General features: G+C 54.7%; 1 protein-coding gene across 1 annotated transcript in view; it reads left to right on the top strand.

Moving 5' to 3' along the window:
* Positions 1-14,043, top strand: part of KIF26B (kinesin family member 26B) — a gene marked incomplete at its 5' end in the record, with an annotated part of 356,664 nt that overhangs the window by 132,395 nt on the left and 210,226 nt on the right. The window contains one exon of the mRNA XM_081114435.1: positions 2,973-3,509. Coding sequence (XP_080970561.1) covers positions 2,973-3,509 — 537 coding nt within the window. The remainder of the gene's footprint in view (positions 1-2,972; positions 3,510-14,043) is intronic.

Here is a 14,043-nt window from a genome sequence, read left to right on the forward strand (position 1 = left end):
GGCTGTGGCCGCGTTGCTCAGACTGGTGGTCAGCTGCGTTGTTGATGCCTTGGGAGCCAGGAGGGGAGGCACCGAGCTGCACGCGCGCGTGTGTGTGTGTGTGTGTGTGTGTGTGTGTGTGTGTGTGTTGATTGGTCTGGACTAGAGTTAGAGGTGGCAGCACAGGGACATGGCAGTAGGTAGTCCAGGCACCAAGAAGTGCCCTTGACTGTGAATCAGGACAGAAACCGTTCCCACGCATGCTGCAGGGCCTGGCTCGTTAGGTGGCCGACGTGTGTTACTTGATAGCTGTTAGGAGTTGCGCAGCAAAGGGCAGGACGTGGAGCAAAGAAGGCACCGCCTCCAGGGAGAGTAGTCGAAACCAAGGAGAAGAGAGAACAGGCTCAGGGCGGTTCTGTAGAGCAGATGTGCCATCCAGCTGCAGATGCCCGAGTCGGTGCAGCCTCCACAAGGACCTAAAACCAGCTGCCACGTGCGGATGGCCCTGGTCGTGTGTCTGCCTCCTTCCTGTGACGCTTCTGCCCCTGACTGGGGTCACAAGCACTCTAAGTGAGCAACCAGAGGCTTCTCGAACCCAGTCCGTGGGTGCCTGATAGCAGAAGCCGTGGGTTGCGGATTGGTTTTGAATGGTGGTCTCTGATTTCTCCCACCGCCGTCTCCAATTTCTCCCACCACGATGGTGGAAGATGGAAGTGAATAGATGAATTATGAAACACCTGAAGGATAAACACCATGTTGTCATTAAAAAACCACATTTTCAAATGACATTTGCGGATATGGGAAGATTCTCATTATGTAATGTTATGCGAAGAAAAGCAAGAGGCTATATCCCAGATGAATGGGGAGAAAACCTCAGATGTTGGTGTAAAAAATGTGAGTTCGTTGATGAATTCCGCTCTTGGGCTCTTGCAGTGAAATGTTGTGGACGCGTGGCCAAGAGGTCTGGGCGTTGTCCAAGCTCTGAACCCTTTGGGGCTCAGTGAGCTCATCTGGAAGCGGAGGGGTCAGTCTGCTCTGGGATGGCCCAGAAGGTCCCCTGTGGGTCCCACGTGCTCCGAGTTGCCCTTTGAGACTGTGGACAGAGCACAGGCATTGAGACGGACCCCGCGGGCAGGTCTCCTTGGTCTGCGTCACTTTGTCAGCCGGACCTGATCGACCTTGACCTCCTCTTGCTCCCCATTGTTTCATATGACCGTCTCGAGTTTCTACCTCCGGAGCCACTCCTTGCTGCTGCTGGGTAAAGAGGCCTCTTGATTTATTAATCAATTAATCAGTGCACGCTGAGGGGCTGTTCAGGGTAGTGAAAGAAGGAAAACAAGATGCTGGGGACTGTAATCAAGATGGATCGTAATGAAGAACGGCCCTCCCGCCGCTGAGCTTCCTGCCGCCCTGGTGACCCACACCCCTGCCCTCACCCTCAGCTCATCCAGTCCCACTCGGCCCTGAGGGGGCTCCCCCACCACCCCCCATAAAAGCTGACAGCAGGTTTCAGGAAGGCAGGTTTTCTCCTGGGTCCTTGAGGAAGATAGGCCTCGAGAGAAGCCACATCAGTTATTTGCAACAATTGTTGAATCTCAGAAGTTCAACCAGGCCCCAGATATGGCCGGTCGCCCTGTCCACAAGCACGGGCTCTGTTCTTCTGTCCCCGTTTCCCTACAAATGGAGCCGGAAGGGCCTGACGACAAAGGCGTGTGTGACCGATGACAGGTTCCGGGAGGCTAAGGCAGTTGTCCAGGGTCACACAGCTAATGCGTGGCAGAACTGGAGCTGGACCCCACGTGTTTTGATACCCAGTTAACACACCTGCTGCTTAGTTCTCTGTGCAGTCCTGCCTTCCTGGAAAAAGTAAAGCAAAGGAAATGAAAGAAAGCGTCCTCAGTCATTTCCTGATCTCTCTTGGGTCAGGGCTTCCGCGCTAACAGGTTTTTAACAGCAGTTTTAGATGAACTTCGTGGGGACAGTAACTTGGGCTGTCTGTCAAGGGGATGGTTTTCTTCTGATTGATCAGGATATCGGGATTCGGAATCAGGCACGGCCAGCGTGCCCCTCAGAGGTCGGCAGAGTGAGTCTGCGAGGTTGGCTGGCCTCTGCAGCTGGCTGGGTCTCGGGCCAGGATGGTTGAGTCTGGTTTTCTCCCGTGGCACGTGGCACATGGTGCTCACGAGGCCGAGGTTTTGCTGGAACAGAATCTCTGCTCGGGGTCACAGGCAGCACCTCCCTTCGTTACCAGCTTCCCATGGTTCCCAGGGGCCGGTTCACAGGGCCCTTGTCCAGAAGGACTGTGCTCAGCCCGCCGCGCCTGGACAAACATGTTTGCCTACTAGCGACACGGTGGGCGACCCAGGTGCGGTCATAATCCTTCAGACACAAGGAGAAGAACCTGCAATGTATTGGCTGGCCTGGCAAGGAGGGTGCTGAGAAATCTTTCATTTTTAACAATTTCTTAAATCTCTGCTATAAAAGCCTTGTGTTTGTGAAATGTGCATGTCACCTAGGGGCTCTTCTGCCTCATTCCTGTGCTCATTTCTGTGGGATGTCAATCCAGCACTTTGAGTAACTCTAGTGGTTCTCAACCTGTGGGTCGCGACCCTTTGGGGGTCGAACGACCCTTTCACAGGGGTCACCTAAGACCATTGGAAAACACATCTATAATTACATATTGTTTTTGTGATCAATCACTATGCTTCAATTATGTTCAATTTGTAACAATGAAAATACATCCTGCATATCAGATATTTACATGATGATTCATAACAGTAGCGACATTACAGTTATGAAGTAGCAACGAAAATAATTTTATGGTTGGGGGTCACCACAACATGAGGAACTGTATTAAAGGGTCACAGCATCAGGAAGGTTGAGAACCACTGCTCTAGGACTTAGTGTATGTAACTCTGGGACTTAGTGTATGTAAACCGGCATCTGAAGCGTGCTCACCAGGCTCCCCTTTGTTCTGCTTGTGTGTTCCACAGGACCCGGCCTTCTCAGCTGTCATCCACGACAAGCTTCAGGTCCCCAACACCACCCGCAAGGCCTGGAATGACAGGGACAACCGCTGTGACATTTGTGCGACGCACCTGAACCAGCTGAAGCAGGAGGCCATCCAGATGGTGGTGACCTTGGAGCAGGCAGCGGGCAGCGAGCACTACGACGGCTCCCCCGGCTCGCCCCCACCCCTGCCCAGCATCCCCGCACTGGGGGGGTCCCGGCACGTGGGCGGGCTGCCGCAGCCCCGGGACTGGGCCTTTGTGCCCGCCTCCTACGCCTCCTCCAACTACGCGGCCTTCGTCACCAACAAGCACAACGGCAAACCCAACAGCCTCGGCGTCAGCAATGGGGCCGAGAAGAAGAGTGTGTCCCCCACCCATCAGGCCAAGGTCAGCCTCCAGATGGCCACCAGCCCCAGCAACGGGAACATCCTCAACTCCGTGGCCATCCAGGCTCACCAGTACCTGGATGGCACCTGGTCCCTGTCAAGAACCAATGGGGTCACCCTGTACCCCTACCAGGTGAGTAGCCGCTGAGCAAGGCAGAGCAGGGCTGGTTGGAGTCAGAGCAGAGAAGTGGGCAGGTGACGCTCTTGTGCTCTGGAAACTCCCAAGCTCAGAGCCTGATGCTTCACGTGGCCCCCGTGGACATTGCTAACCACGGATAAAACACGTGAGAAGCCACTGACCCACGATAACACTCTGCTTCCATTGTCCACAGTGTCTGCAGGAGGTGTAGACTCCCTTCCCAACCTCTCCCACCTCGAGGGACCATAACCCTTTGCTGTTTGCCGGGAGGTTACCACACGGGTTTCCACTTTGGTCATTATCTTTTCTCAGTTGTTGAAATTAGCACAGACTCCCAAGTTTTCCTATAGGAATAAGAGAGCAGGTCTTAAATCTGCCAAGGAACCGAAACAAATTCTCTTAATTTTTCTTGGCTGAGTTCTCTGTTGGACGAGGGTTGGGTTTGCTGTGTGTGTTCCCTTTGTCCCCTGTGAAAGCGTTGACTGACTGTGGAGGGAGAGGTGCCCAGGGTCATGCAGTGTATCAGTCAGGGAAGATAAGTGGTGTAACAAATGAGCTCGGGGTATGTATTTCTCATATCTCTGTTGTATTGATGTTTGGGCGGAGGGTGGCCTTCCACTGAGATGTAGGGACTCGGGCTCCCCTACCTAACATGCCAACATGTTGCAGGGGCCTCGGGGCCTCAGAGCCTTCTGCCAGATCTTGCACAACCAGCCAGGACCTGGGTAGAAGGATGTGCACCAGACCATTTTATGTAGAGTAGCGAAACTCTAAACTTTGCGAATCGATGCCTGGTCACATAAATTAGGACCCATTCCTATAATGGGTAGTACTTATATAATGGAATATTACGCTACCATTAGACTTCATATTTCAGCAAAATAGATAATGGCATGGGAAAATGCACCCGGTATATGAAGCAGCAAGCAGGGAAGAGGGAGTGTGGAGGATCTCACAGGGAGGCTGGGGGCCCAGCCTGGAAGGGTGTCGTTAACTTCCATCCACATTCCAGTGGCAAGAGTCCAGGCTCCTGGCCCCACCTTCCCTCCGGGGAGCCTGGGAGAGTCAGTCCGTCCATGTGCCCAAGAGAAGCAAGCAGCAAGTTGAGTGGACACAGAGCATCGTTTTTGTTCACGGGCACAGGTACAGGGAAACATACATGAGTTCACCGTCGCCGATAAGCTTCCTGGTAACTTTTCTAGAGTGCGAGAGGGAATATAGATGGCTTCTCATGATTTCTTGCAATAAAAATAAAAATTGGGAGCATGGATCATTATCTTATGAAGTACACGTTCTTGGGCGGGCGGACATTGATTCACTGGGTGCTTCGTAGCTTACAACATACAGCGCACCCAGGATTGTGTTGAACCCTAGAACAGGCCTACGAGGGGGGCAGGGTAGATGTCAGCTTTTCGTTTGAATTTGAAGTTGAATGGCCTGTGGCCACAGTTAGTGACAGAAGCAAGACCAGCTCTCTCCTGCCGAGAGAAAGGGGTTCCCCTACTTGGCTGCTCCCGGCGCCCCCAGAGCTACCTGCTGCCCACAGCGTTTCCGGGGTGGCTCCTTTGCACACATGCACCCCAAATAAAAGGGCTTCTATTTTGACCTGCAGGGGCCAGGCTGCCAGTTCACTTTCGGGCAGAACTTCCTGGACTGTGGGGATAAGTATAACGAGGAGCCAGTGGCACCCTGCGTGGCTTCGCGGTCCAGAGCTTGAACTTGACCATCGAGGGCAGGAGCAGAAGAGCTTCTTCCCGTTGGCAAATAGTGTGCCTCCTCCGTTTGCAATTTTAAAACAGGCGGTTTTGAAAATGACAAAAAGTAACCCATGTCTGTGGTAAAACAAAATAAAAAAAATATATGAAAAAGTTCAAATAAGACTTTAAAAAATCAACATCCCCCAGAAATAGATGGTGTAACATTTGGGTCTATTTCTTTAAGTCCTCTGTATACCCACAATTGGTAAAATGGTGACCACGTCCCATTCTGTGATCTGCTTTTTGCTGGATATACTGGGTGCATTTTCCCATGGCGTTGTCTATTTTGCTAAAATATGATCTAATGGTAGCACAATATTCCATTATATGAATACTATCCATTCTGTGACTGTGGCCTAATTTATGTGACCAGGCATCAATTCGTAGAGTGCAGGGTCTTGCTACTCTACGTAAAACGGTCTGGTGCACATCCTTCTAGCCACGTCGGATTTCCAACGCATCTCGGGTTGTGCTTGTCACATGATCCCGTTCCAGGGATGACTCCCACTTCACCCTCCCGGCCCGAAGCACGGGTAACATGAGCCAGGTGCTGAGTAGAAGGTTCGGCTGCTGCCCAGCGCAGATGAGCACAGACAGAGGACCCGGAAACGGCGCTTTCATGTACAACATTCCAGGTGTTGGAAGGCTGGTGTGAGGCGGAGGAATAGCTGGAGATGCTGCCTAAAGGGAAGATCGGGGTGGTGGCACATTTCTGTAATTTGGGCAATGATGCTCTCTGTCCCTCCTCTTCTCCAGCTCCGATGAGAAGGAATTTCCTGAGCGGTAACAGATGTTTACTGAGCTCTAACTGAGTGCCAGGCGCTGTGCTAGGTGTTGGGCTGGAAACTCAGGTTCCTGTCTGTGGTCCTTAGGGGAAGAGGCAGCTGAGCCTCCTGTGATAAGCCAGGGAGGTCAGTGCAAAGGCGGGGAGATGCCCAGGCCGCGTGGGGGACACACAGAAGGGCTCCCAGTTCAGCCCGTGGGGCAAGGGTGGGCCGCTGTGGCCTAAAGCCAGCTGCAAAAAGCATTCCCGCCAGCCACAACCTGCGATTGTCCTGGGCGGATCTGATGGCTTCTGGCCAACCCCAGAGCAGCCCGATTCATGCATTTCCCTCGAGCAATAGCTGAAGCGAGGGGAGGAACTCTCTCTGGGATAAAGCGACTCGGTGCCTGGCTGGGAGTCAGCGTCCCCTTGGCACGGCCGTCCTCCCGGTGCCCTGCGGCGCGGGCTCCGGTCCAGGCCAGACTGCGTGTCTCCTGCTGGGGACATCTCCCTGCTGTAAATTCTCTGCAGTTCACCGTCTGGCCCGCCTGGCAGAGATGGTTGACTGCTCTGAGGGTGACCTCACTTTTCCTGCTCACTCTGCCTCCTTCCACACAGAGCAGCTGGCCCGCTGGGGCGGTGCCAGGGCCGGTCCCGGGCAGAGAGGCACCCAGGCTCTGTCACTGCTGGGGTGCTGCTCCTCACTCACAGCCCGGGCCTGAGAAGCAGGAAGAAAGGACACTGCCCTTTGACATTTTAAGGAGGATGGCAAAAATCAGGACAGGTTTGTAGTGAGCAGGGGAACCTGTGTGTGGGTGATAGGAGGCTCTCAGATCCATCAAGCCCCGTTACCCACAGCACCGGGCAACCATCTGTGATCAGCTTCCGAAGAAAGACTTCCTTCTGTGAGCTTGCAGACATCTGCCACAGTCTGTGTGCAAACGTGAAGGCAGAAAAGGCTCTAGAACAAGCATGCCAAACTCAAAGGCTAACACGGGCCAAATAAACGAGGCACGTGGCCCACGGGCCGCGAGTTTGACATGCTTGCTCTTGAACAGTGATGGCGAACCTATGACACGCGTGTCAGAGGTGACACGCGAACTCATTTTTTTGGTAGATTTTTTTTGTTAAATGGCATTTAAATATATTAAATAAATATAAAAAATATAAGTCTTTGTTTTACTATGGTGGCAAATTTCAAAAAATTTCTATATGTGACACGGCACCAGAGTTAAGTTAGAGTTTTTCAAAATGCTGACACGCCGAGCTCAAAAGGTTTGCCATCACTCGTCTAGAACCTTCATGGACCTCATGAGTTTTGACTGATGAGTTCCTTGTAGTCAGCCATACATTAACTGGTTTTGAAGGGCAGCTGCTTTTGCCTGCTTTCCATTCATTACAGTAAATAAACTGCAGAAAAGACTGTACACATAACATCAGCATCATAGAAGGTTCCAGAATCACAGAATGACAGCATCCACTCCTGTAGGATGGAGGAGTGGATGCCTCGTTCAAGTCCGTGGCCCCGCCAGTTGTTGAACCTCAGTTTAGTAGCTTAACATCTTAGTCTGTTTTCTTCCTTTGAAATCCCTACCTTGTACGACTATTGTGGAGGGCAATTACGAAAAAAAATGAAACTTTTATAAAGGATAAGGCAGGGATACCGATGTGGATTGCCTATTTCAACCCCCGCGTTCGCTAGAGGAAAACCCCGAGGCTGAGAGAGAGGAAGTTTCTTTTGTCCAGCTTCCTGAATCTTGGTGTGGTCTCTTCTGCTGGATCACAGGCTCACTGAGGACGTGGGTCCATTTTATTCTCATGTCCCTCCCAGCAGCTAAATGTGTAAAACTGGGTGCTCGTTAGAGAAAACTTCAGTCTCAGGAAAACACGAAAGGTGTTTCTTATGATGGGCCCTAGATTTTGGGGAAAAATTGCAGGCCAAAAAAATCTTTTCGAATCCTAAGATTTTTGGTGGAAATCCAAAAATCTTTAACCCAGAATATCCTTGAAAATACTCATTAAGTCCTTGGTTGCAATGACTAGAATTTTTTTGCCACACTCAATCCAGGGAGATTTGAAAGGTAGAAGTACTTTGTTTCTTAGGGTTTTGATAAATTGACCTTATCAAGAAAATTCAAGAAGATGTTAGATTAGTGCGTGAGTCACAAATCCAGATGGATCATTCAGCCTGCATTCCTCGAGCGAGGGATGCGGCTTTGGTGAGAATGACCCTGCTTTCTCACCACGCACCGTGGGAACCCAGCGCCCAGGAAATGCTAGACTGAACTCCGGCTGAAGTCAGGGAGGGAGTGTCCTGCTACATCTTTAGAAATGCATCGTGTCTAGAAAGCACGGCCATGAGGGAGGTTACTCTTCAAGACGGGTGAGCACGAGGGACGCGGCAGCAGCACCAGCCAGAAGCCACCCCGGTTCGCTAAGCCGTGGGGTCTCCGCAGGACCAGGCCTTGCTCTGCAGCAGTCGGAGGCCTGGGGCGGGGGGGGACAGGGTGCTGCCCCTTTATTAAAAAAATATTTTTATTGATTTCAGAGAGGAAGGGAGAGGGAGAGAGAGGGGAACATCAATGATGAGAGAGAATCACTGATCGGCTGCCTCCTCCACGCCCCACAATGGGGATCGAGCTCGCAACCTGGACATATGCCCTGATTGGGAATTGAACTGTGACCTCCTGGTTCATAGGTCAACGTTCAACCACGGAGCCACGCCGGCTGGGCACGTGCTGGCCCTTTTTCTGGAGGACCTCCTAGTGCTGGAAAGACAGGCGAGCCTCAGGGAGGCAGCTCGTGCTCCGGACTCGGGGCCCTTGTTTGTGATGGACTCACGGAGCCCAGAAGCAGCGATGTCCAAGGCCCATGGTGCCCCTGTGCACTGGCTGAGCCACATGTGGAGGAGGAGCAAGGCCAGGTGCTTGCCGTGGGCCAGGAGCAGAGAATTGCCATTCACGTCCTTTGCTCGGCCGTCTGTCCTCTGAAATACACAAGCGCCCTTCCGCTTCCGGCCCCGGTGTGTCCGTCTGCTGCCCCCTCGGCGCTGCTTCTGCCCAGCCAGGGCAGGAGATGTCCCAGGCTGCAGATGTGACATCAGAAGGCCTTTTTTTAGCATCACGGGTTTTGTTTTGTCCTGTTTATAGAAGGTCAAGGGAGTTATTTATCCTTATGCTTCATGACAAACCATGGGCTCAAGAAAAGGAATCAGTTGTGTATTCGGTCGCAGACAGGACTTCTCAAGGAAGTGCTGCTCCGGGTGGAATTCCAAAGGGGTTGTCACATCCCCGAGGCAGGGCCACGGTCGGAAGGGAACCCACAACCGTCATCAGGAAATGTCAGAAACAGTGTTTCTCTGGCCGTTGCCCTGGCTTGGGAGGCTGAACGAGGCCCCCCAGACATTCCCGCCCTGACCCCCTGTGCATTGTCAAGGGGGTGTTTGGCAGGTGTGATTAAGTTGAGGACTGAGATGGGGAGACCATTCTGGGTTATCCGGGTGGGTCTGCTACAACCACGAAGGCCCTTATAAGAGGGAGGCGGGGAGGTCAGAGAGGCAGTGTGAGCATGACAGCAGAGAGCAGGAAAGGGCAAGAGGCCACGCTGCTGGCTCTGAAGCTGGAGGGTGGGGCCAGCAGCCAAGGGGTGAAGGCGGCCTGTCCACCAGGGGTGGGGAACCTTTTTCCTGCTCAGGGCCATGTGGATATTGATCACATCATTCGAGGGCCATACAACATCATCAGCTTAGAAATGAGCCTGCTGTATTTGGTCAAAGGTTAAATCCACTCACCCCTGAAGCCTTGGCAGGGCCAGGCCACATGAGTTTGCTGGCCTTATGTGGCCCTTGGCCTGAACGTTCCCCATCCCTGCTCTGGAAGCTGGAAAAGTCAAGGAGTCGGCGTCTCTCTTGAGGCCCCAGAACAGCCCTCTGACCCATTTCGGACTTGCGACCTGTAGAACTCTACGCGTAGAGACTGCATTTGCGTGCTTTGAAGCTGCAGAGCTGTGGTAATCTGCCTCAGCCGCCATAGGGACCCAGGCGCCTGGCAGGCGTTGGTAGCTGAACAGCTGGGCAGGAGATGCTGGATGAGGGGTGCGGCCCGAGGAGGTGCTGCAGAACCTGCGGTGTGGCCAGGACCGGGCTGTGCGTCCCGCCCACCAGCGGCAGGGCCCTGTGGGTCAGACAGCACATTAGCAAGTCAGATCATTTCATTTGGGCGCCTCCACAGAATGAGGGGTGACGCCCCCTGCACGCTGGCTTTCCGTGGTCTCAGACTTCCCTGTCGTCACAGCATCATAACACGCAGGCCGCAGCCCTCTCCACTGTAGTAGCAATTAGCGCCATGTACGGCCCATGCTGTGGGAACCACAGAGAGCACTCCATGCTGGCGGGCAGGGGGGTTGGGGGGGGCGGCGGCGCAGAGGGACTTGAACTTGTGGGGAAGGAAGCTCATCCTCCCTGCAGGCTCTTCGGACCTGGCGCATGGTCTTTCCCAGAACCGCCCCGATCACTTCACCATCGCGAGGATCCTGTGCATGGAAAGCGCTAGGAAATTGTGGAGCAAAATGTGTGACTGGGATCACTTTTGAAGTTGGTTGGCAGGAGGCGGTCACTGGGGGTTTTGGAGCGGGGTCATGGGCTTTCCCTTGCCAGGCAGCAGGAATCCTCACCCTCGGGTGCACACCAGTTACCTGGGAACGTTAAGGAAATACCAGTGGCCCTGGCTGGTGTTGCTCAGTGGATGGAGCGTCAGCCTGTGGACTGAGAGTCCTGAGTTCGATTCTGGTCAGGGACACATGCCTGGGGTGTGGGCTCAATCCCCAGTGTGGGGTGTGTAGGAGGCAGCCAGTTGATGATTCTTTCTCATCATTGATGTTTCTATCTCTCTCTCCCTCTCCCTTCCTCTCTGAAATCAATAAAAAATAAAAAAATAAAATAAAAAGAAAACGCAGTGCCTAAGCCACACCCAGACCTACTCTATGAGAATGTCAGGGGCTGGGACCCAGGCCTTGGTGTGAGCCACCAGGGTCAGGGATCACAGCTGCAGAGGGCTGGTCAGAGGAGAGTCTCTAGATCAGGGTGGGGAGCCTTTTTCCTGCCCAGGGCCACTGGATATTGATCACATCATTTGCGGGCCATACAAAACTATCAGCTTGAAAATTAGCCTGCTTATTTGGTCAAACATTAAATTCACTCACCCCTGAAGCCTTGGCAGGGCCAGACCCAATGGTTGTGCGGGCCTCACCCAGCCCGCGGGCCGGACGCCCCCACCCTGCTCTAGATGCAGACTGTCTTCCACAGGCACCTCTTGTCTTCCGCAGCTTCCCGCACCCTCTCTCGCGTGAGCCATCCTCCCCGGTCTCGGTTTCCTCAGGCAAAACTTTTGCGTTCTCTGTAGAGTTGGGGGGCAGAGCCAAGGAGTCCCCACTGTCTGCTGGGGGCTGGCTCAGGGGTGACATAGCTACTGCTTCTTTAAATGACCAAGTAAGCAGAGTTATTTTACAAAGTCTGAGGCTGATAGTCATCGGTGGTGCCACCCACGTCTCCAACGAGGAGGACTCGATGTGGGGTCAGGCCGCACGCGCTGCTCACGCACCAGGAATGAAAGCCCAGCCCCCTGCTCCCCGTGGCCTGCAGCCGGCGCCCTAATGTGATGAGCCTGCGTTTTCTCCTGGAAAGTTCCAGCTGCCATGGAGATGACAGGAGACAATGAATGGCGAACGCTTGGCACGTGTCTGACACTGTGACCCTCAGTTCAGGAACTTGGGGCGCCATCTTGCCTTAGTCAACCCAGGTTCACATGGCTCAAGACCCCGAGGAGTCAGAGGCGTCTTTCCAATGTAAGAGCCAGTGGGAGAGGCCGTGGGACAAAGCTCGAGACAAAGAGGGGCCCAACCCCCCCAAAACGCTGTTGGCAATGCCGCCGTCTGGTGAGACAAGCCCTCGCTCACGGGCCCAGGGCCTCTCCTGGCACCAGCGGGGTCTAAGTTGACATTTACTGGGGGAGCGCTGGCTAATACTTATAACGTCCAGATATACATTATAACACGGCATCTGCACACACTGTTGTGCGCACCACCTGCGGGGTCTTCCTGTACCGCAGGGATGTGCGTTTAAATTCCGCGCCCGCCCAGACCCTGCAGCGAGGCCGCGGCCGCCTGAGCAGATCTGCGGTGGAGGTGGCACTGGGGTTGGTGCAGTGGAGGGAACGTCCGCTCTGCGTGAGAAATCTGGCTCCCGCGGTCACATTTAAAAACGTATGTTCTTATTGATTTCAGAGAGGAAGGGAGAGGGAGAGAGAGACAGGAACATCCATGATGAGAGAGAATCATGGACCGGCTGCCTCCTGCACGCCCCCCACTGGGAATCGAGCCCCTAACCCAGGCATGTGCCCCAACCGGGAATCAAACCCTGACTTCCCAGTTCACAGGTCGATGCTCCACCACTGAGCCACACCGGCTGGGCTTGGGTGGTCACATTTGACCACACAAAACTTCAGTATCCTCTGCTCTAGTATCAGTGTCCCAAGTAGATAGTAAGAGTACTGGGAGGATTAAGCCCATTCATTCTGAAATATTTTTTGAGTTCTAAGCACTGGCTTTAAGTGAAGTTTCACACACACACACACACACACACACACCCACTTGCAAAATGACATCATGACTAAGAAAGTCTACAGAATGGGCACCTGGGCTACTTCAGGGTGTAGAGCGTGGCCGTCTGCCCTTCCTGCATTTGGAGCGCGTTTGCAGGCGAGGGCCACACCCCGGGCAGCACGCAGACCCTGGGCCCGGGGGGACGGGACCCAGGAGGCGGAGGCAGCTCCGTGAGCAGCGGTCGGGTCGGCTGTGATGAGTGTACGGACGCAGCTCCTGCAGGCCCCGCCCGGCGGCCTCAGCCCAGGGCACGGCGCCAGCCAGCGAGGTGGGGGTTGGCGTGTCTGGTGCAGACAGCGGGTTGCTTGCCCTCCCAGGACTGATGGCACTTTCTCTGGACGGCGACTTCGAGGGGCGGCAGGTGCCCAGGGAGGCACGGCGGCCTCAGGCTGGGGCCCACGCCCTCCACTCCCTGAGGGAACAGCCAGGCTCCCAGGAGGCTCGGGATTGAACAACCGGGCGCGGCTGTCTGCAGGCCCCTCGGGTCCAGAGGCAGACGTGCTGAGGGTCAGAGGGATGGAGGCGAGGCTGCACTCTGTACAGGAGGTGGGTGAGGGTGAGGTGGGTGAGGGTGAGGTGGGTATGGGTGAGGGTGAGGTGGGTGTGGGTGAGGTGGGCGAGGTGGGTGAGGTGGGCGAGGGCGAGGTGGGTGTGGGCGAGATGGGTGAGGGGGGTGAGGGTGAGGCTAGGTGGGTAAGAGAGGCTTGTGCAGCTAGTTCTTCAGGACCCAGGCCTTTGGGCGTGTTCTCCTGTCGCTGTCTGGTCAGTGCCTAGACGTGGGAAGCAGTGACTGTGCTGTGACCGCCCTGGAGAAGGCCCTCCATGCATTCATCCGCGCAGCTAATGTCTGAGCCAGGCGCTGTCCTGCCCCTGGCGACACAGAGACGGGTGTTAGGCCTGAGGGGGACTTTGCCTGTTGTCAGAGTGTCGGTGTCGGAGCCAAGGAAGCGCGGTCGACTGCTCTCTCCTTTCCTGCGCTGCTGTGTGGGCGTGGGGTGCGGAGGGCACCCGGGGGTGTGTGCAGGAAGGTGGCAGTGACCCCCGTGCCCTTGGTGGTGGGCAGAGCTGTGGCCCACGCTGCTGGCGGTGGGCTCAGGGCTCCTGCTGCCCAGCGGGTTGCAGCTACGGAGCACTCACCTTCGACCACCCAAAGCGGAAGACCCTTGCCCGTCCCCCCCCCCGCCCCCCGCTCTCGGTGTCCCCAAACACCGCAGGGTCACAGGGACCCGCTGACCTGGCTGTGAGACCTGCGTGAGCACCGTGTCTGCCTTTGAACAGCCTCCTTCTTGAGCTGCCCATTGATGAGCTGAGTGATGGGTGACTTCATCAGCTTGACCTATGAGATGTCCCC

The sequence above is a fragment of the Myotis nattereri genome (assembly GCF_964212035.1).
Source record: "Myotis nattereri genome assembly, chromosome: 20".
Lineage (NCBI taxonomy): Eukaryota > Metazoa > Chordata > Mammalia > Chiroptera > Vespertilionidae > Myotis > Myotis nattereri.